Source organism: Salvelinus sp. IW2-2015, linkage group LG28 (genome assembly GCF_002910315.2).
Source record: "Salvelinus sp. IW2-2015 linkage group LG28, ASM291031v2, whole genome shotgun sequence".
Taxonomy (NCBI): Eukaryota; Metazoa; Chordata; class Actinopteri; order Salmoniformes; family Salmonidae; genus Salvelinus; species Salvelinus sp. IW2-2015.
Genome location: NC_036868.1, coordinates 19,629,061 through 19,650,891, shown reverse-complemented (window position 1 = coordinate 19,650,891; position 21,831 = coordinate 19,629,061). Strand labels below are relative to the sequence as shown.

The window sequence follows — 21,831 nt, the reverse complement described above, 5'->3', positions numbered from 1 at the left end:
GGACACGCACCTCAAGGCTAGTGCGGAGAGCAGGAACAGGGCATACTGGACCCTGGAGGCGCACAGTAGGCCTGGTGTGTGGTGCCGGAACTGGTGGTACCGGGCTGGGGACACGCACCTCCGGGCGAGTGCGGGGAGGAGAAACAGGGCGTACAGGGCTCTGGAGACGCACAGGAATCCTGGTGCGTGGTGTAGGCACTGGTGGTACTGGGCTGGTGTGAGGAGCTGTCACAGGCGGACTGGTGCGTGGAGAAGGCACCGGATAAACCGGACCGTGGAGACGCACTTCAGGTCTCGAGCACCGAGCCTGCCCAACCCTACCTGGCTGAACGCTCCCCTTAGCCAGGCCAGTGCGGCGAGGTGGAATAGCCCGCACTGGGCTGTGCTGGCGAACCGGGGACACCATGCGTAGGGCTGGTGCCATGTACCCCGGCCCAAGGAGACTCACTGGTGACCAGATGCGTAGAGCCGGTTTCATGGCACCAGAATCTCCTCCCAAGTCCATTTTTCCACAACGCGCTGTTCCTCTCTTTCACGCTGCTTGGTCCGTTTTTGGTGGGTTATTCTGTCACGAACGTCGTAAGAAGCGGACCAAAGCGCAGCGTGGTTTGAATACATTCTTCTAGATTTAATGAAGACGAAAATGAAGAACACTTGACAAACTAATACAAAACAATAAACGACGAACGTGAAGCTAATGAAAACTAGTGCTGACACAAACACTACACATAGACAATAACCCACAACCCACAATACAAAACAGGCTACCTAAATATGGTTCCCAATCAGAGACAACGCAAAACACCTGTCTCTGATTGAGAACCATATCAGGCCAAACACATAGAAATAGACAAACCAGACATACAACATAGAATGCCCACACAGATCACACCCTGACCAAACAAAACATAAAACATACAAAGCAAACTATGGTCAGGGCGTGACAGTAAGAAACCTACATCCCAAATATAGACCATATAGAGCGTTCCCTACAGGTTATAGAAAAGAGCAGAAGTTCTAAACTCTCTGTTCAGATGCCAGACTTACCTACAGGTTATGGGAAATGTGCTCTTTGAGTATTTGTTAGTGATAGGATTACCAAGGCTTTGGGGCTTTCGCCAATTTGAGCTTAATTAGTGACATCTGCTTGTCAGCAATAAATAGCGGTGTGTGATTATCAGATACACTGTTTTCAGCAAAACTATGTGGTGCAGCAGTAAGTTGTTGGCTTTCGTAGCCTATATTCAGATGGAACGCTAGAGTAGGTTCGCATCTTACATCATGCTTCCATTTTTTGCCTTCAGTTTAATATTTTTCAAAAAAGGAATCTATGGCATTATTTAGGATGCTTAAGACAGAATTTTTTATCTTTTTATTTTACCCTTATTTTACCAGGTAAGTTGACTGAGAACACATTCTCATTTACAGCAATGACCTGGGGAATAGTTACAGGGGAGAGGAGGGGGGATGAAAGCTTATACTATACTAAATAAAGCAAATAATTTGAACAACAGTGCAGAAAGTGTGGTTTCACATAAATCTTTTCCAAAACAGTGCGTCTTCAACGGGATTCTACCTCATACCCTCACATCCATGAATGTTCCGTAGTTCCCTACTGTACCTACTAAGCTACCAGGAGAAGCTTTTAATATAAAATCCTAATTATACCTATGGTGAAAGCACCTGGACCACAGCAAAATCAGTGGGATCTTGCATTTTGCAACACGGTTTGAAAAAGCATGTAATCAAACAAAGCTTTGGACGTCATTGATGACGTACACTACTGTTCAAAAGTTTGGGGTCACTTAAAAATGTCCTCGTATAAGAAAGAAAAGCAGATTTTTTGTCCTTTAAAATAACATAAAATTGATTAGAAATACAGTGTAGACATTGTTAGTGTTGTAAGTGACTATTGTAGCTGGAAACGGGTGATTTTTTATGGAATATCTACATAGGCGTACAGAGCCCCATTTATCAGAAACCATCACTCCTGTGTTCCAATTGTGTTAGCACAGCTGAAAACTGTTGTTTTGATTAAAGAAGCAATAAAACTGTCCTTCTTTAGACTAGTTGGAGCATCAGCATTTGTGGGTTCGATTACAGGCTCAAAATGTCCAGAAACAAATAACTTTCTTCTGAAACTCGTCAGTCTATTCTTGTTCTGAGAAAGGAAGGCTATTCCATGCGAGAAATTGCCAAGAAACTGAAGATCTCGTACAACGCTGTGTACTACTCCCTTCACAGAACAGAACTTCCAATAAAGTGATACACGCATCGGCACACTGCTTCGATGCATGCCTCGGAGCTCCGGTATCAAACATGTTTGTCCAGTAGGTTTCCTCAAGGAGAAAGCCCCCACTTCTATGTCAAAGAAGATTTATCAAAATCACTTTAGGAAATATGTCAAGTCTGCAAAAACTACAGAAATACTACAGTATTTATACCGTAGTAAACTGCATATACTATAGAATACTACAGTAATGTCTGCAAAAACACTACAGTGAATACTACAGTAAAGTCTGCTATAACACTCCAGTGAATACTATAGTATATAMATATACCATAGTATTTATTTCATGTGGGGTGTTATGACTGAAGAGTTTGTTTGTTATTTCACATCAATATGTGGAGTGTTTACATGTTTAGTCTTCCAGTCTTCAGTGCAGGATGAAATCACTACTTTTTCAATTTCATTTTTTCTGTTCCCAGCCGCAGTTGGTAAAAATGGCTGCAATGATGTCAAAGTTGTAACAGGACATTTTGCAAACGTATTTTTTGCAACAAGAAAATTACATGCAGTGCATTCGGAAACTATTCAGACCCCTTCCCTTTTTCCACATTTAGTTATTCAGACCTTTTACTATGAGACTCGAACTTGAGCTCAGGTGCATCCTGTTTACATTGATCATCCTTGAGATGTTTCTACAACTTGACTGGAGTCCACCTGTGGTAAATTCAATTGATTGGACATGATTAGACACCTGTCTATATAAGGTCCCACAGTTGACAGGGCATGTCAGAGCAAAAACTAAGCCATGAGGTCGATAGAATTGTCCGTAGAGCTCTGAGACAGGATTGTGTCGAGACACAGATCTGGGGAAGGGTAAAACATTTCTGCAGCATTGAAGGTCCCCAAGAACACAGTGGCCTCCATAATTCTTACATGGAAGAAGTTTGGAACCACCAAGACTCTCCTAGAACTGGCTGCCCAGCCAAACTGAGCAATCAGGGGGAGAAGGGCCTTGGTCAGGGAGGTGACCAAGAAACCAATAGTCACGCTGACAGTGCTCCAGAGTTCCTCTGTGGAGATGGGAGAACCTTCTAGAAGGACAACCATCTCTGCAGCACCCTACCAATCAGGTCTTTATGGTAGAATGGCCAGACGGAAGCCACTCCTCAGTCAAAGGCACATGACAGCCCGCTTGGAGTTTGCCAAAAGGCAATATTCTCTGGTCTGATGAAACCAAGATTGAACTCTTTGGCCTGAATGCCAAGTGTCACGTCTGGAGGAAACCTGGCACCATCCCTACGGTGAAGCATGGTGGTGGCAGCATCATGCTGTGGGGATGTTTTTCAGCGGCAGGAACTGGGAGACTAGTCAGGATCGAGGGAAAGATGACGGGAGCAAAGTTCAGAGAGATCCTTGATGAAAACCTGCTCCAGAGCGTTCAGGACCTCAGACTGGGGCGAAGGTTCGCCTTCCAACAGGACAACGACCCTAAGCACACAGCCAAGACAACGCAGGGCTGGCTTCGGGACAAGTATCTGAATGTTTTTGAGTGGCCCAGCCAGAGCCTGGACTTGAACCTGATCGAACGTAGCTGTGCAGCGACGCTCCCAATCCAACCTTACTGAGCTTGAGAGGTTCTGCAGAGAAGAATGGGAAAAGCTCCCCAAATACAGGTGTGCCAAGCTTGTAGCGTCATACTCAAGAAGACTCGATGCTGTAAATGCTGCCAAAGTTGCTTCAACAAAGTTCTGAGTRAAGGGTCTGAATACTTATGTGAATGTGATATTTCCTGTTTTTTTTTTATATCCATTTGGAAACATTTCTAAAAACTTGTTTTTGCTTAGTCGTTATGGGGTATTGTGTGTAGATTGATTAGAATAAGGCTGTAACGTAACAAAATGTGTCTGAATACTTTCTAAATGCACTGTATTTTGTTATATGGTTGTCTCACCAGATAACAACTAGAATGTTTTATTTAACTTTTGAATTTGATCAGGTTTTATCTTCCTGGGGTCTGGCAAAATTGAGGCAGTTATACAATTTTAAAAACATTCCAATACATTCATAACCGATTTCAGGCCCCTACTCCACTACTACATAACTACAACACAAAATCCATGTGAACGTGTGTGTATGGCGCATATGTATGCATGTGTCTGTGCCTATGTTTGTGTTGCTTCATTATTTCATTGTAAACCAAAGATCCTGTCATTTTATTTTATTTTGTAACTTGTTCCAAGTGGAAGGGGCAGAGAACTGGAACTTTAATGTCATCATGAAAATACATCTTTAGCTGTTTGCCAAAGAAACCCCCAAAATAGTTTACAACCAGAAAATGACATCATTATGATGTCACGTGACACATTCCCACACAGGGTTTGTATTCAAATTTTAACTCTATAGTATTGRATTTCAATGTTCACATCAGCATGTATGCTTGTGTGTATATATACCCAATACATACAGTACGTGTTTGTGAGAGAGCCTTGGTAGCTCAAAATACAGCCTTATTTCACCTTCCTGTGATTGACAGCATGGAAGCAGTGGGCCATGGGCCCGGGTCAGTGAATAAGTCAAATGGGTGTCGGACCACTTTTCAAAGTCTGACAGTCCACACTACCTCACTCTACCACAGAGTAGTCACAACTGACAGGGGGTCCCTTTGCGGCCCCCAATACACCACACACCCCAACCAACAGAAGTCGGCATCCATATTTAAACAAAAGACAGCAAAAAAAAAACATGCAGAAAGGAGGGGTTTTCCTGATTATAAGAAGAGAAAGATCGCATTTTGTCAATTCACATGTCATCCGTCGTTCTTTTAAAAGGACGGGTGTGAGAAAGTGAGAAAGATACAGAGGTGCAGACTATTCCCGAGCAAGGGTGTTTTGTCCGTCATATGTGGCTGACGGGTGAAAGAAAGGAGGGGTTTTCCTGAGTGTAAGAAGAGAAAGACCCCATGTTGTCAATTCATGTGTCATCCGTCGTTCTGTTACAAGGACAGGTGTGAAAAAGCAAGAAAGAGACAGGGTGCTGAATGTTCCCTAGCAAGGGTGTTTTTTCCGTCATGTGTGGCTGACGGGGGAATTGTGTGACAGAGGTGGCGAACAGTTGGGGCCGTGAGTTCAATGAGGCTCCCTACAGATAAGATCAGAGGCTCCTCTACCTACATTATACACAGATTATGCACATTTTCTCCATCCCATGGCAAAATGAGTAGAATCACATGAAATAATGTTCTCTCTGCCCCATGGCAAAATGTGTAAAATTGCAGCACAATTTCTCTCCTCCGCCAAGAGGGGCCACTAAAATATTTTGTCCTCGAGGTGGGGACTGTGGGCCCATGTCAAAAGTAGTGCACTATGAAGGGAAAAGGATGCCATTTCGGGCGCATTCCATATAAATCCTTAAGTATGTATAATCTTTAATGTATTACAAAAAAAGTGGCTCATTGAAAGTGTAACCATTATTCCCTGGTCCTTGAGCTGAAAACGAACCCTAGAGCTGTTGTAGTCTGACATAGACAACTGTGTATTCTCAACAAAACAATTTCCCAACTAAAACAGTCAGGCCTGTACAACAGTGTTGTTGTAGTCACTCAGGAGAATGTGATAGACTACCCTGCAGTGGACTGCCTTTGGTCAGCATTATTTGTCCACTCCAGACTTTTTCCCAAAACAAAGGGCAATAATCCCAGCCTCGTCCTAACCACTGGTTTGGAGATAATTCATGTTCTTTCTTGACCTCTCTGACACAGACCCAACTTCACAAATGCCTAACTGGGAGTTGGGACTGTGTCCCAAATGGCAACTGGGAGTTGGAACTATAGAGCACTATAGAGATAATAGGGTGTCATTTGGGACACACCAAGGGACTGCAGCCTACAGTTGGAATTGTGAGATGATTGGCCAGTTGAACCGAGTACCAAAAGGAGTTTCCTCATCTGGCTAATTGAACCAAAACAAGCTCTCTTCCTTCGTTGTTTATTATATCTTTTTTTCTGTCTTTCTCACAATAAAACACTTTGTCTTATTTAAAAACAATATATGTGTTACTTTGTTAATTTGAATGTAAAGTGTGTTGATATGTTTAAATGCTCCTTAAGGGCTCTATTCAATCTGTATTGCTGAAGCATTACAGATAGGGAGCTAGACATTTAAAGGTGATTTCCTATTGAGCTGACATCTGCAGGATTKTCTGTGAATGTAGTCTCCACTAACATGGGAACCTTAACATCTCAATAATGCTGTAACACTGAATTTCTGCAATGCGGATTGAATAGAGCCCTAAATAAAGTTGCATTTGATTTGGTTTGATTTGTTCCAGTGCCCTTATGTTATAAAAAATAGTTCAAATGAAATTGGCAAAGGCTTAATTAGTAGTTAATTTGACGAGGTGCAAAGGCTTATATGCCATCCAAGAATGCAATATTTTCAGAATGGTCTAGGCCTATGTACTCTGTCATTCCAAGTGTTCATTTCTTAAACATAGATCAAGATAGCATCAGGAAAAAGGAACCATTTAAATTTCAACACAACTTGCAGATATAAGACTGAATATTGTTCTGTTAGTTAGCAATTTGAATGCTCCTGCTGGTCTCTGTGCAATGCAGTGGAGCTATATTACCACCTAGTGGCGTGTAGATGTTCAGTAAGGTCTACATGTGGTTGTTTTCCCTTGGTGTAGCACAGAGCTCTCCATCCCTCTTCCTGGAGATCTAGCGTCCTGTAGGTTTTCAGTCCAACCCTAACCTAACATATCTGATTCAGCTAGCTAAGGTCTTGGTGAGCAGCTAATTTGTAGAATCAGCTGTACTGAAAACCTGTAGGGTGGTAGATGGTAGGGAATCAGTGGTGTTACTTGGTACATTTAGCAGAAACTTTAATCCACAGTGATTTAAAGTTAACACATACTGTATTCCGTATTGGGTAACACTTTAATGAAGGGTACCAACATAAGGACTTCATAACACATTCATAATCCATACATAACAATTTAAAAAGCAGTACAAGTCTAACCACAATTATTTTCAGACCCATAACCCTCACGCTAGCTTTATAAGCACTATGATCCAACCATTCAAGCCATGACATTTATTATGAGGTCCCTCCTGGGGTTATACAATGAAGTGGTCCATGTCTACAAATCTGTTTAGCTTTTTAGCCCTAAGAAAGGGTTTTAGTATGAGGGAAGCTGATTACATTCTGCCTGATTTTCCCCATCAGACCTGGGATTTGAACTAGCAATCCCCTTCCATAAACCTGCATACTCATTGGGGACCCAGGACTGTCGTTGACAAACTCTGTTCTTACAGATTTTCTTACTGGTTCTGTTCTAGAGAGAGCTCAGAACTATCCCTCCTGGGCTCCCCATCAGTACCAAAAACTCACTCGCTCGAGGTAGAAGTCTCCTTTAACCACAGATCTAGGATCAGATTATCAAACCGCAAATCCTAACTTTAACCATCAGGAGGATTAAAGATAATATCTGACCCTGAACCAGCGCTCCGGCCTCTTCTAGCAGGTGGTGGTTATAGTGGCCCATGTATTTTTAGCCGTCCTCATGGGGGAACACAATGATATGCAAAGCCAGCATATCCGCCGCTGCTTCCATCCACTGTGAGCCTCATAGTCCCTTTGACCTTCTGAGAGACACTGGCTGGGGGAGGCAGGTGCAGGGGACTTGAAAGTGCTGGGGTCAAAGGGCGCAGGGAGTGTTGTGTTCAAAACACTGGGCACTGTTGTGAAAATGGAATGGAGAAGGGGCTGTAGAGCTTAAGGGGGATGTATGTGTGTGTTATCTGACTTCATGTGGATGTAGTTTACTGGAAGTACAGTTAATTTATTTCCTATGAATATGTAACTTCCCAAGGTTGATTACACCAAAAGTCTTAAAGCTGCAAGCCATTCAACAGTAACTTATGAATAACACAACAAAAATCAAATGTATAACGTGACACGGTGTAGGTACATGTAACATGGATAGACAAATAAAGGTGGGAGCTTATTAAGCATGTGCATTCACACAATAAGTATTGAATATAAGTTTCACTCCATACATAAAAACTAAATAGTGATACGTACATTTTTCACTTCTACTTTAAGAAATAAAAGCAACAAGGTTAAAATACAATTTTTCATAAAGGGTGAAATCAAGTAAGAGCACCATTGTAACAAAATGCAAGATTTCCTGTTCTAACAAGTCCGGATGACACGCTCTGCATTGAAATAGAATGCCAGATCTGTCATGCTCCTTCAATTTTCTTTGAATGAAGGGGTTTGTTTGGTACGTTCGGTGGCTTACCACATTGTTTCCTAAATGTTTGTGTGTAAACCAAAATGTAAAAGAATAAGGATTACATTTGCATTGATTCAGGATGTGGTAAACTCATATGAGCTTTGTCAATCCTTTTATTACAATTAGCTGCATGTAATCTTATAGAATTTACCTTTAACCAGACACAATCACATGCATAAACAGAATGTTAACAACTCTACAGTATTTAATTCCATGCCAGTGTCCTTATTGTGCTATGGATCACTCCTCATGGTTCAGAAAGTTGACAAGTCTTCCCGGTAGGGGTAAGGTGCTGATCTGCCTCAGTCTGTGGACCCCCACCCGTTGTCGGATCTTCAGCCTGCACAACTGCAAAAGGCTCCGTGGGGGCACTGTTGAAGAAAGGATTGGAATGCACAAGTATAGGTTCTCCATAAGATAATCTTTAGTTACAGTGTTATAAAAGCATATGGAAGAAGGAAAATCCTGTACTCACTATGAAATGTCTTAGGGCAACATTGTCCTGTCGCAAAGCCACCTGCGCTGTAAACTAAGTGAAATGATAATCTGCAACGCAATTTATGTTGTRACTTTGCTTGAACCATTTCTGTGAGAGGCAACTGTGAGGGGAAATGTCACCCTTAAATGTCCTTTTTGACACATTTGAAGGTTGTTGCAAACTTGTGTAAATATATCTAACCTGTTTAGACAGAGTTGGACCATGATGAAGAAGGTACTCACTCGATTTCTCCTTGATACAAGCCCAGGCCTCGTAGCTGTCCAGATGTTCAGTGAGTCTGGAGCACAGCTGCACATTACCGACGTAGTCTAGAAGTGCATCTATGATGGGTCCTGCCCAATGACGTATTGAGGGACTGGAGATAATGTCACAGAACTGACAGTAGAGTAGAAAAAGGAATCTGTCACACCCTGATCTATTTCACCTGTCTTTGTGCTTTTYTCTACCTCCCTCCAGGTGTCGCCCATCTTCCTCATTATCCCCAGTGTATTTATACCTGTGTTCTCTGTTTGTCTGTTACCAGTTTGTTTTGTTTCGTCAAGCCAACCAGCGTTTTTTTCCCATGCACCTTTCTGTCTATTGTTCCTGTTTTCTAGCTTTCCCATTTTTTGACCATTCTGCCTGCCCTGACCCTGAGCCTGCCTGTCGTTCTGTACCTTGTCACACCACCCTGGATTACTGACCTCTGCCTGTCCTTGACCTGTCGTTTGCCTGCCCCCCTGTTTTTGTAATAAACTTTTGTTACTTCGAAACTGTCTGCATCTGGGTCTTCTCCTGAGCCTTGACAGAATCAAGTAATGCTATACATAATGCATTTAGAAGCATAATGCCACAAGTTGCCGCAAATGTAACTGCAACTAAGTTATTTGAATTCTGTGGTAAAACTGCTCCCTAGTCTCTGGTTTTGGGGGGCCAGCGCAGTGGTTACCGTTACCATCAAATTTAAATAAACTTGATCTGTGGCCAACTTGATCTCACAACAAACACAGAATTCTAAGAGCCTGAGAATCGCTCTCGGATTCTCTGAATCCCAAATGACAGAAATGTACATGCAAGTTGAACAGGTTATGTGGTGCATGCTGGTGAGTGGTTGGGGTAAGGTTCTACTTTGGCATGCAAACAAGTGGTTAAGGTAAGGGTTAGAAAACAAAACAGTAAAAAACTAAATGTGCCTGGATTCAAACTATTGACATTCCCATGTCGACCACCCCCAACCAACCACCTAGCATGTAATTTCCTGTTCGATCTCTTGCCCAAACATATTTTCTCTCAAACCACAAAATAACCATATTTCTGCTAATCCCACCTACCTGCACACCGGGCTCCTCATGGCAGAGACCTAGGTCATCCTTGTATACATTCCTCATCGGTGGGTGTGGTTTGGTGCCATGCTCACACTTGAAACAGGATAGGGCATCACAGCCATTGTCCATGAGGTACTTGAGCAGAGATAGATACTTCATACAGAACATGACACTTGCCGGGAACGAGGTGGGGTGAGTTGGGATTTTAACATTGACGTCTGCCTTGTGCTCCACCAGTAAGCACACCATTTGGACACAACCCTGCTTCACAGCCACCAGTAGGGGGTTGAAGATGTCCAGGTTGGGGTTTGCGCCGGCCTCAAGAAGCATGGCGGCAGCATCAACGTTGCTGTTGGTGACTGCGAAATAGAGTGCAGTGGTTCGTCGATCCTGGTATATGGAAGAGCGGTCGGTGGACAGCTTGGCATTGACGTCGAAGTCTGCCTCGATCAGAACCTCCAGGGTGTTGTCTTTGTTGTGTTCGGCGGCAAGATGGAGGGGACTGATGCCACTGCGTCGCACTCTGAACTTGCTGGTGACTTGGATCAGTCTGGACACGATCCTGAATAGGAAAAGCATAGGGAATAGTCGACAGGATAGGCGATTAGGGAAGAGGTTCAAAGAATCCTAGTGTGGTTAGGTGAAGATCTACAGCACATTCTGCTTTGTCTAACAATAACTTTTGGTTCACTACTTTAGGTACAGACCACATCTTCAACATAAATATGTTTGAGATATTTTAATGCAGGAAAAGGTTACAAGGTATGAATGTGCAATGGCGTCATGCAGGCTTCGAATGAGGTTAGATGATTTTTAGGTGGTTGTAGAATGAAAGCTTCTTAGTAGACGTCATGAGAGGTGCTGTCGCATGATTGGAGGATGACTCTGGATGACTGAACGAGCATGACAGTTTTGGATGGTTGAAGAAGCTTGATGGTTCAGCATGGTTGAAGGATCTTGATAGATCGGGATGGTGGAAGGATCTTGAAGGTTCAGGATTGTTGAAGGAGCTTGAAGGTTCAGGATTGTTGAAGGAGCTTGATGGTTCAGGATGGTCGATAGACATTGATGGTTTAGGATGGTTGAAGGAGCTTGGTGGTTCAGATTGTTGGTTACTTGGTCATTAAAGGATCGGGAGGGAGAGATGAAGACAGTGTTGGGGTGGGAGTCCTGGTGTTCTCTGCTTCTCGGCCCAGAGTTAATTCCCAAAGAGGAAGGGTCAGGACTCCCGAGACGTCCGAGAACGTGAACATGTCAGAGGGCTTGATGGTTTGAATGGATGGATGGTAGTTCTGATGCCCTGGGTGTCCAGAGGTCAGGGGTAGATGATATGGATGGTAAACGTCTGAGCTGAGATGGGAATCGAGGTGACGCAAAAAGAGGAAGTGCAGTCCTCTTACAGCATTTGGTGGTAAAGATTATGGCGTGACCTTGAGCTCGGATCTTGTAGTTCGAAGACTTACTGAGATGGTGGTGGAATGAATATCAGGCAGTGGAGGCGACAAGGAATGTCATCCCTCGTGAGGGTGGTGTCGTCGGGCAGTAGGGAACATGGTGGAGGTGGATGTATCAACAACACCACCACTCTTGGCAAGAAGGTGCAAAAGCGTCTCCACTTCCTAAGGCGGCTGAAGAAATTTGACATGCCACCACGGGTCCTCTCCAAATACTACCACTGCACCATTTAGATCTTCCAGACAGATTGCATCACGGCCTGGTACGGGAATTTCTCAGTCCCTGACCGCAAGGCCCTCCAGTGGGTGGTGAAGTCTGCCCAGTACATCACTGGGACCGTACTCCCACCCATCTAGGATATCTACTAGAAAAACGGTTCCTGAGGAAGGCCAACAGCATTGTCAAGGACCCCTCACACCCCAGTCACGAGCTGTTTACTCCCTCACCATTGGGCAGATGGTATCGGAGCATGACGTCTGATCCCAATAGACTCAGAGACAGTTTCTATCTACAAGCAATCAGACTGCTGAACACTTGAACTGGACTGACCACCTGCTCGGATTCTCCACACCTTAGCACACATGCACTCACACACACATTCATGCTACACCACCACACACACACACACACACACACACACACACACACACACACACACACATCACAACTGCTGCTACAAGACTCTTATTATGATTGCTAAATACTGTACAATTTAAACACTTGCCCCCCAATCCCACCTTCCCCAAAACACATGTAAATATTGGACTATAAATTGTGCCTTCCTGTATTACAGTATGTTTATTCTACTGAGCCATTTACTTTATGTTCCTATTCACTTTTTCTTATTATTTCTTATTATTGTTGCATTGTCGAGAAGGAACCTGAAGGTAAGCATTTTGTTGGATGGTGTATAACCATGTGTATCCCGTACATACTGTACAACTAATAACACTTGAAACTTGAAATATGATTGTCGGCCCAGTCAACAGGGGCAGCCATAGTCGACTAACCAGAGAGAGGGAGAAGTAGTTGAGTGGAAGATAAATGGGAAAAGGGAGAGAGCAAGATAGCAAGAGAGAGCAAAAACAATCATGGCAACATGGACGCCATGCCATTACATAAGGATGTTTAGTATTTAGTTGAAATGAGCATAATGCAACAATTTGATGCAAGCTGATGATATATGTGGCCTGCCCTCAAATGGACTGTGGTAAATGTGACCCTCAATACTTTTTAATTAAATTAATTGCATAATAAAAGTGCCAATAGCAGCACTTTTATCCACAATCGGTGGTGGAAAATGTACCCAATTGTCAAAAAAAGTATTTAGTTTTAAATATACTTAAGTATCAAAAGTCAATGTAATTGCTAAAATATACATATGTATCAAAAGTAAAAAATAATTTAAAATACCTTATATTAAGCAAACCTGACGGCACAATTATTATTGTATGTTTTACATTTACGGATAGCCAGGGGCACACTCCAACACTCAGACATAATTTTTAGTGAGTCTGCCAGATCAGAGGCAGTAGGGGTGACCTGGGATTATCTCTTGATAAGTACATGAATTGGACCATTTTACTGTCCTGCTAAGCTTTCAAAATGTAACTAGTACTTTTGGGTGTCAGAGAAAATGTAGGTGTAAAAAGTACATTATTATATTTAGGAAAGTAGTGGAGTAAAAGTTAAAGTTGTCAAAAGTATTAATAACAAAGTAAGTACAGATACCCCCAAAAACGACTTAAGTAGTAATTTTAATTATTGTTACTTTTTACTACTTTACACCACTGTCCACAATGACACAACATGAATGAAGGTAAAACGGGATTGAAGGGAGAATGCTTAGAACAATGAGATTTTTGCCTTAAACGGCACAATGTGACATCCAGAACATACAATGGTTCTTCTGCTGTCCCTGTGGGAAAACCCTTTTTGGTTCCAGGTAGAATCCTTTTTCTACATGGAACCCAAAAGGGTTCTACATGGAACCCAAATGTTTTTTCAAAGGGTTCTCTCACAGTGACAGTCGAATAACCTTTTTGGAACCCTTTTTCCTGAGAGTGTAGCCTAGCAGCTGTATGGTGATTGAGCTGTATGGTTTTTGATGCCAGCCCATAATATATAAAATAACTATGGAGTTAACACAGAGGAGAATGTGGAACAGGGACTGCTTTGAGATTAATTACTGTGCGCTTTCCCGAGATGAAAAAAAYCTCYMATCGTCACTCAATGCCTAGGTCTACCTCAACTGTACTCACATCCTACCATACCCTTGTCTGTACATTATGCCTTGAATCTATTCTTCCGCAACCAGAAATCTGCTCCTTTTACTCACTGTTCCAAACGCACTAGACGACCAGTTCTTATAGCCTTTAGCTCTACCCTTATCCTACTCTCAATCACCACCTTCCGGAGACACCTGAAACCCCACCTCTTTAAGGAATACCTAGGATAGGATAAAGTAATCCTCCTAACCCCCCCCCTCCCCCTTAAATGAGTTAGATGCACTATTGTAAAGTGGTTGTTCCACTGGATATCATAAGGTGAATGCACCAATTTGTAAGTCGCTCTGGATAAGAGCGTCTGCTAAATGACTWAAATGTAAATGTAAATGTCCTCCTCTGTTCCTCTGGTGATGTAGAGGTTAACCCAGGCCCTGAAGCCCCCAGCATCACTCCCATTCCCCAAGCGCTCTCATTTTTTGACTTCTGTAACCGTAAAACCCTTGGTTTCATGCATGTTAACATTAGAAGCCTCCTCCCTATGTTTGTTTTATTCACTGCTTTAGCTGTGTCTGAATCCTGGCTTAGGAAGGCCACCAAATATCCTGAAATTCTGAAATCCTAACTATAACATTTTCTGACAAGATAGAACTGCCAAAGGGGGCGGAGTTGCAATCTACTGCAGAGATAGTCTGCAGAGTTCTGTCATACTTTCCAGGTCTGTGCCCAAACAATTCGAGCTTATACTTTTTTTAAATCCACCTTTCCAGAAACAAGTCTCTCACCATTGTCGCTTGTTATAGACCCCCTTCAGCCCCCAGCTGTGCCCTGGACACCATATGTGAATTGATCGTTCCCCATTTATCTTCAGAGTTCGTTCTGTTAGGTGACCTAAACTGGGACATGCTTAACACCCCGGCCGTCCTACAATCTAAGATAGATGCCCTCAATCTCACACAAATTATCAAGGAACCTACCAGGTACAACCCTAAATCCGTAACCATGGGCACCCTCTTAGATATCATCCTGACCAACTTGCCCTCTAAATACACCTCTGCTGTCTTCAACCAGGATCTCAGCGATCACTGCCTCATTGCCTGCATGCGTAATGGGTCCGCGGTCAAACAACCACCCTTCATCACTGTCAAACGCTCCCTAAAACACTTCAGCGAGCAGGCCTTTCTAATCAACCTGGCCCGGGTATCCTGGAAGGATATTGACCTCATCCCGTCAGTAGAGGATGCCTGGTTGCTCTTCAAAAGTGCTTTCTTCACCATCTTAAATAAGCATGCCCCATTCAAAAAATGTAGAAATAAGAACAGATATAGCCCTTGGTTCACCCCAGACGTGACTGCCCTTGACCAGCACAAAAACATCCTGTGGCGTTCTGCATTAGCATCGAATAGCCCCCACGATATGCAACTTTTCAGGGAAGTCAGGAACCAATATACTCAGACAGTTAGGAAAGCTAAGGCTAGCTTTTTCAAACAGAAATTGTCCTCCTGTAGCACTAATTCCAAAAAGTTTTGGGACACTGTAAAGACCATGGAGAATAAGAGCACCTCCTCCCAGGCTAGGAAACACTGTCACCACCGATAAATCTATGATAATTGATCATTTCAATAAGCATTTTTCTAYGGCTGGCTATGCTTTCCACCTGGCTAACCCTACCCCGGCCAACAGCTCTGCACCCCTTGCAGCAACTTGCCCAAGTCCCCACCCTCCGCTTCTCCTTCACCCAATTCCAGACAGCTGATGTTCTGAAAGAACTGCAAAATCTGGATCCCTACAAATCAGTCAGGGTTCAATTCTCGGGCTGACTCTTTTCTCTGTACATATTAATGATGGCGCTCTTGCTGCTTGTGATTCTCTGATCCACCTCTACGCAGACGACACCATTCTGTATACATCTGGCCCTTCTTTGGACACTGTGCTAACAAACCTCCAAACGAGCTTCAACGCCATACAGCACGCCTTCTGTGGCCCCCAACTGCTTTTAAATGCTAGTTAAACTAAATGCATGCTCTTCAACAGATTTTTGCCCGCACCCTCCCGCCCGACTAGCATCACTACTCTGGACGGTTCTGACTTAGAATATGTGGACAACTACAAATACCTAGGTGTCTGGTTAGACTGCAAACTCTCCTTCCAGACTCACATTAAGTATCTCCAATCCAAAATTAAATCTAGAATCGGCATCCTATTTCGCAACAAAGCATCCTTCACTCATGTTGCCAAACATACCCTCGTAAAACTGACTATCCTACCGATCCTTGACTTCGGCGATGTCATTTACAAAATAGCCTCCAACACTCTACTCAGCAAACTGAATGTAGTCTATCACACTGTCATCTGTTTTGTCACCAAAGCCCCATATGCTACCCACCACTGCGACCTGTATTCTCTCGTTGGCTGGCCCTCGCTACATATCCATTGCCAATCCCACTGGCTCCAGGTCATCTATAAGTCTTTGCTAGGTAATGCCCCGCCTTATCTCAGCTCACTGGTCACCATAGCAACACCCACTTGCAGCATGCGCTCCAGCAGGTATATTTCACTGGTCATCCCCAAAGCCAACACTTCCTTTGGCCGCCTTTCCTTCCAGTTCTCTGCTGCCAATGACTGGAACGAATTGCAAAAATCACTGAAGCTGGAGTCTTATATCCCTCTCTAACTTTAAGCATCAGCTGTCAGATCAGTTTACCGATCACTGTACCTGTACACAGCCAATCTGTAAATAGCACACCCAACTACCTCATCCCCATATTATTACTTACCCTCTTGCTCTTTTGCACCCCAGTATCTCTACTTGCACATCATCATCTGCACATCTATCACTCCAGTGTTAATGCTAAATTCTAATTATTTCGCCTCTGTAGCCTATTTATTGCCTTACCTCCCTACTCTTCTACATTTGCACACACTGTACATAKATKTTTCTATTGTGTTATTGACTGTACGTTTGTTTATGTGTAACTCTGTGTTGTTTTTGTCGCACTGCTTTGCTTCATCTTGGCCAGGTCGTAGTTGTAAATGAACTTGTTCTCAACCTGGTTAAATAAAGGTGAAATAAAAATAAATATATAAAAATTAATTATAAATGAATTGCCGGGACTTGGATGCTGTTTTCAGAAAAGTTTCACGGGTCCACCGAGGAGTGAGGCTTGCATGATGCCAGGAGATGCTCTTTTGCGTTCGTTGAAGCAGGGCCGTGGAGGTGTCGGTCGGGAGATGTGCTCGGGAAAGCGCGGTCTTGAGAATGGGCCGCAGACACCCCGGGTTGAGGCATGTTGGAGCTGGCCGAAGAGTAAATGTCAGGAAGGCTGGTAGCTTGCTGGTCCGTGAAACGAGAGGATMAAGGGAGATAAAGAGCCTGAAGGTAGCAAACGAACCAAAATAAAACTCTAAAGCATGAATCCCAAGAGCCAGCTGATTTCAATCAGGAGGTTGTGAGACAAACAGAGTGAACGAGACTTGACTGGAGCAAKTTCGAAATGCAACGAAAGATTACGATAACAGAAACAGAAAAGGGTGAGTAAATACAAAGAAGAAGAGGTGAAGCGAGAGGGATATCTCAACCCAAAATCTGTCTTCTCCAGGTACGATACATTTTTTTTCTCCATTTAAACAAGTTTTTGTATGAATGTCCATGAGAGTGTCGAATTTAGTTAACATAAGATGTAATGGCTGATTTGCTACGTTTGGCTTACCCCCAAGCCATAAGACTGCTGAACAATTAATCAAATGGCCACCGTACTATTACATTTGTTTTGTACACTGCTGCTACTCGCTGTTTATTATTTATGCATAGTCACTTCACCCCTACCTACATGTACAAATAACCTCACGGTACTGCCTGTATATTGCTCGTTATTGTTATGTTATTGTGTTAYWTTTTACTTTATTTAGTAAATATTTTCTTAACTCTTCTTGAACTGCACTGTTAAGTAAGTAAGCACTTGTAAGTAAGCATTTCACRGTAAGGTCTACACTTGTTGTATTCAGCGCATGTGACAAATAAAGTTTGATTTGATTTGATCAAATAGAAGTTTCGTAATCATTAGGTTGTTACTATGTTAAGAAGTGCATTAGCTTACAAGTACGAGTATACTGATATAAGTAGGAAACGTGACATCGCGGCAACTTTGAGAAAAAACACTTTATATCAGAATTGTGCCTGGTCGTCACTAGTCATAAAGTCATAAACCTGACCTGATTCTACAATTTCTGTGATTTCTAAACCTAACCCTAACTACACTGCAAACCTTATGCCTAACCCTAACCTTAAATTAAAACCAAAAAGCACATTTTTGTTTTCATACATTTTTAGGATATAGTCCATTTTGACTTTGTGGCTGTGGTAACTAGTGGAAACCATTGTGCCTGTTGTTCCCACTTGATCTTGCCTCCTCCCGACTGCCTTCCATTTATAAAGACATTTATTTTCATTGTTAGAGCGGCCACTAGAGTATCTGGTCATATAATGGGTAAACTGTGGTATATATATACAGCCATTGATTGTCGAGAGGGGAGGAGATGTAAATGTTTCAAGGTGTGGTCTTTCCTCACAAACTTTAGTGACGTTACACATAACACCATAAAGTGAAAATGGAGATGAGAATAGATACCTTTACTCACACAAAATCTTTGAATGAAGATTTCATTGTCATCAAATCCATTCATATTGTCGTAAAAATGTAGTTATTGTATGAGAATGTATGTTATTTCTACCTACTCATCATATCCACGTTGGGCAGCGATATGAATGGGCAGAAGTCCAGCTTTGGTGGGTTTGTTGGCATCTGCTTTCTGAGACAGCAGGAGCTCCACGATCTCCCCATGTCCGTTCTTACAGGCTTCATAGAGCGGTGTGGCACCATCGTTCGCCTGCCTGTTAACGTCTGCACCTGTATCATCAAAGGGCCCACACAGACGTTTTACACGAGACAAATGTCACTAAGAACATTCTTTAGAGTTTAGGATGTACGACTTCAGTGGCATGCCATTTGGTTTAATTAGCACAATCACATTGTCTTGCGGGAGAAAAAACACTTAAAAAWATATAATAAATTCAACCTGGAATGTGATAGGAGTCACATATCTAATAAAGCTGATGACAAAAGCTTTTTATCTGCACTTAAGCAAATCAACACACTTCCACGCTCAAGCCAGCATACTGGTTACCGTTGGTGATGAGGAAGTTCAGGACTTCAGCATGTCCAGTCTGGGCTGCAGCGAACAGGGGAGTGATACCATACATGTTGACTGGACTGAGCTTGGCCCCCGCCCTCATCAGCAGCTCACATATCTCCATGTTGTTGCGGATCACAGCCTCGTGAAGGGCGGTCCAGCCCTGAATACAATGCTTGTTCACCCCGGCCCCAAAGCCCAAAAGCATTGCCACCATCTCAACATTCTCTCCCTCGCAAGCTTTGAACGGGACATATGGATGGATTGTTAGAGAGAGGGAGAGAAACAGTGAACACATGTTTTGTTGAATATAGCCCGATCATCCCATGGCTATAAATCTGAATGTTAAACAACTAAATGAGCTAGATTGATGCTGTCTTAATATGGACACTGTAAGATTAGGTTATGTGGCTTAATAACTTCGCATTACCCAAACTTGCAATCATTGTCTCAAAGAATGGCATGCGGGTGTCCTTTATGCATAGGTATGTACCTTTATATAGAGGGGTTTCCCTGTCCTTGTCAGCGAGGACGGGGTTAGCTCCTTTCTCCAGCAGGCACTGAACGCAGGACACATGTTCAGCCACCACAGCTAGGAAGAGAGGAGTCTGGTCCTTCATTGTGCGCCTGTTAATCACCTCAGGATGGGCTGGATTCAATGACAGGACAGGATTAGCAGTTGTGTGAGCAAGTGTGATCATATTGACAGTTTAAAATGTTGGGTGTTTAAGAATCACATGGCATTTAGACATTTAGACTATGCAGAATTGAGAAGATACTGTGAAATCAGACCGTGTCAAGTCAAAAACCTGGCATGGCACTTGATTAGCACAGTAAACCTTCATACATTATCGCTAGCCTATCCCTGGGTATTCAGCAAGAAGTGGTTTTGAAATTAATGCAGTAAGTATTGTGAGTTAAAAGGTCTCTTTCGACACTAGTGCTAATTTATTTACATTCCATGCCTGGTTGAAGGGGGCTAAAAACAGATGCAACAGGAATTCCAAAAATAGTTTTGATATTTTATAGGGTGTGATGGTATGGAGATTGGCACAATCCCAAAACTTTGTGGCTCACCTTCCAGTAAGATATCAAGGCATTCCTTCTTCCCATGGGTTGCAGCCTCGTGCAGAGGCAGCCACCCCAACTTATTCCTCTCCGTCAGGTTTCTCCCAGTCTTCACCATCTCCGTCAGAGCACCCACAGCACCACCCYTAATGGCTTTGACGACCGGGTCAACCAGCCTCAAAGAGAATAGAGAAAATTAAGTGCAGGTTCTCTACTTGAGTTGTATTCAATAACAAGTTATGCAAAGAATAGAACATAGACATTTGCAAACAGACAAACACTTTCACACTCATTGAAGAGCCAAGTACCTAATCTGGCTAATTTTGTTCAGTTCAGTTTTTTCAGTTCACAGACGATTGACCGTCAACATTGATTTGACAATTGTTACTCCCTTGCTGATGTGGGGCTGGGTATTCAAGAGGAGTTAAGTGCTATGGTAGCTATGAAACTTTCAGTTAACAGATCCATGGTTAGGTGATTACTCCTTTATGGTGTACTTAAAATACTGTAATATGGGAACATACTATAGTAAGGTTGAGGCATACTCACTCTTCAGGCTCAGCGGTGAAATACATAGACCCATCGTAGCGTCTCCATGCCACACAGCGCTTCCCCTCATTGCTGGTGAAGGTGTAGCTTCTGGTTGCGTCTGATGAAGGCATGTTCTGTAGATAGTCGACTTTCATTCTTTCCTACCGTAATGAAAACAAATGAAAACATCAGTATTAAAACTTCTTTCAGGGGTGATAGGCATTCGCAAAGTGAATGATCAATGACGGAAACCCAACAAATATCAAAGTATTAGCGCCGGCACCCCGTGAGTGGGTTAAGCATTGGTTCAGTCCATTAGTACTTCCAACAGTCAATGTCTAATTCAAACCTAGGATAACAGCAAATATTGTATGCTAACCACCTCAGAAGATAAACATGACCTATTCAACATGGTTAGTAGATTGATACCTTTGAAATATTACACCTTGAAGGACATGTACTTGCCAGTCAATTGGAGTGCCACCTTAGTTAGCATGATCCCAATGACTTACAACACAACCTCTAATAACCCCACAAAGACCCGGCTCGGACTCAAGTGCACTGCACAAAGTAAGCCTAGTTGAGTTAATTAGCAATTAAGCGAAACGCTGATTTTATCATTTTTGAATGGCTGCCAAGAGCCTAATCCTATGCACCTGGTAGATGGTCTCTAACACACATATATGCGTGCGTGCACACACACACACTTCCTCTCTCCCTCTCTTACACACACACACACACACACACATGCATCACAACCTTCAGTGAAGACACAGGAGATGCTTGACTCTCCAACCTTCTGGTGATAGAATTAGGGCCCAGGCAACAGGAAAACAAAAGAACAAGAACACCGCGACAAGACAGAAGGTCAACAACAACCTCCTCAAGTATCTTAAAGCAGCCTCATCATCAACTCGGTGGAATAATCAAGCCACAGGAGGCATGTATTGTAAAGATAGTAACACACAGGCATGTATTGTAAAGATAGTAACACACAGGCATGTATTGTAAAGATAGTAACACACAGGCATG

General features: G+C 42.9%; 1 protein-coding gene across 1 annotated transcript; it reads right to left on the bottom strand.

The window, feature by feature from the left end:
* Nucleotides 1-7,167: 7,167 nt before the first annotated feature.
* Nucleotides 7,168-20,736, bottom strand: LOC111954120 (ankyrin repeat and SOCS box protein 2-like). Its single transcript, XM_070435848.1, has 8 exons — nt 20,729-20,736; nt 20,278-20,444; nt 19,694-19,849; nt 19,195-19,440; nt 18,746-18,917; nt 10,337-10,892; nt 9,248-9,401; nt 7,168-8,898 (listed from the first exon to the last, which is right to left on the bottom strand). The coding sequence occupies exons 1-8, from the start codon at nt 20,734-20,736 to the stop codon at nt 8,768-8,770; spliced, it is 1,590 nt and encodes a 529-aa protein (XP_070291949.1). The 3' UTR covers nt 7,168-8,767.
* Nucleotides 20,737-21,831: the final 1,095 nt, after the last annotated feature.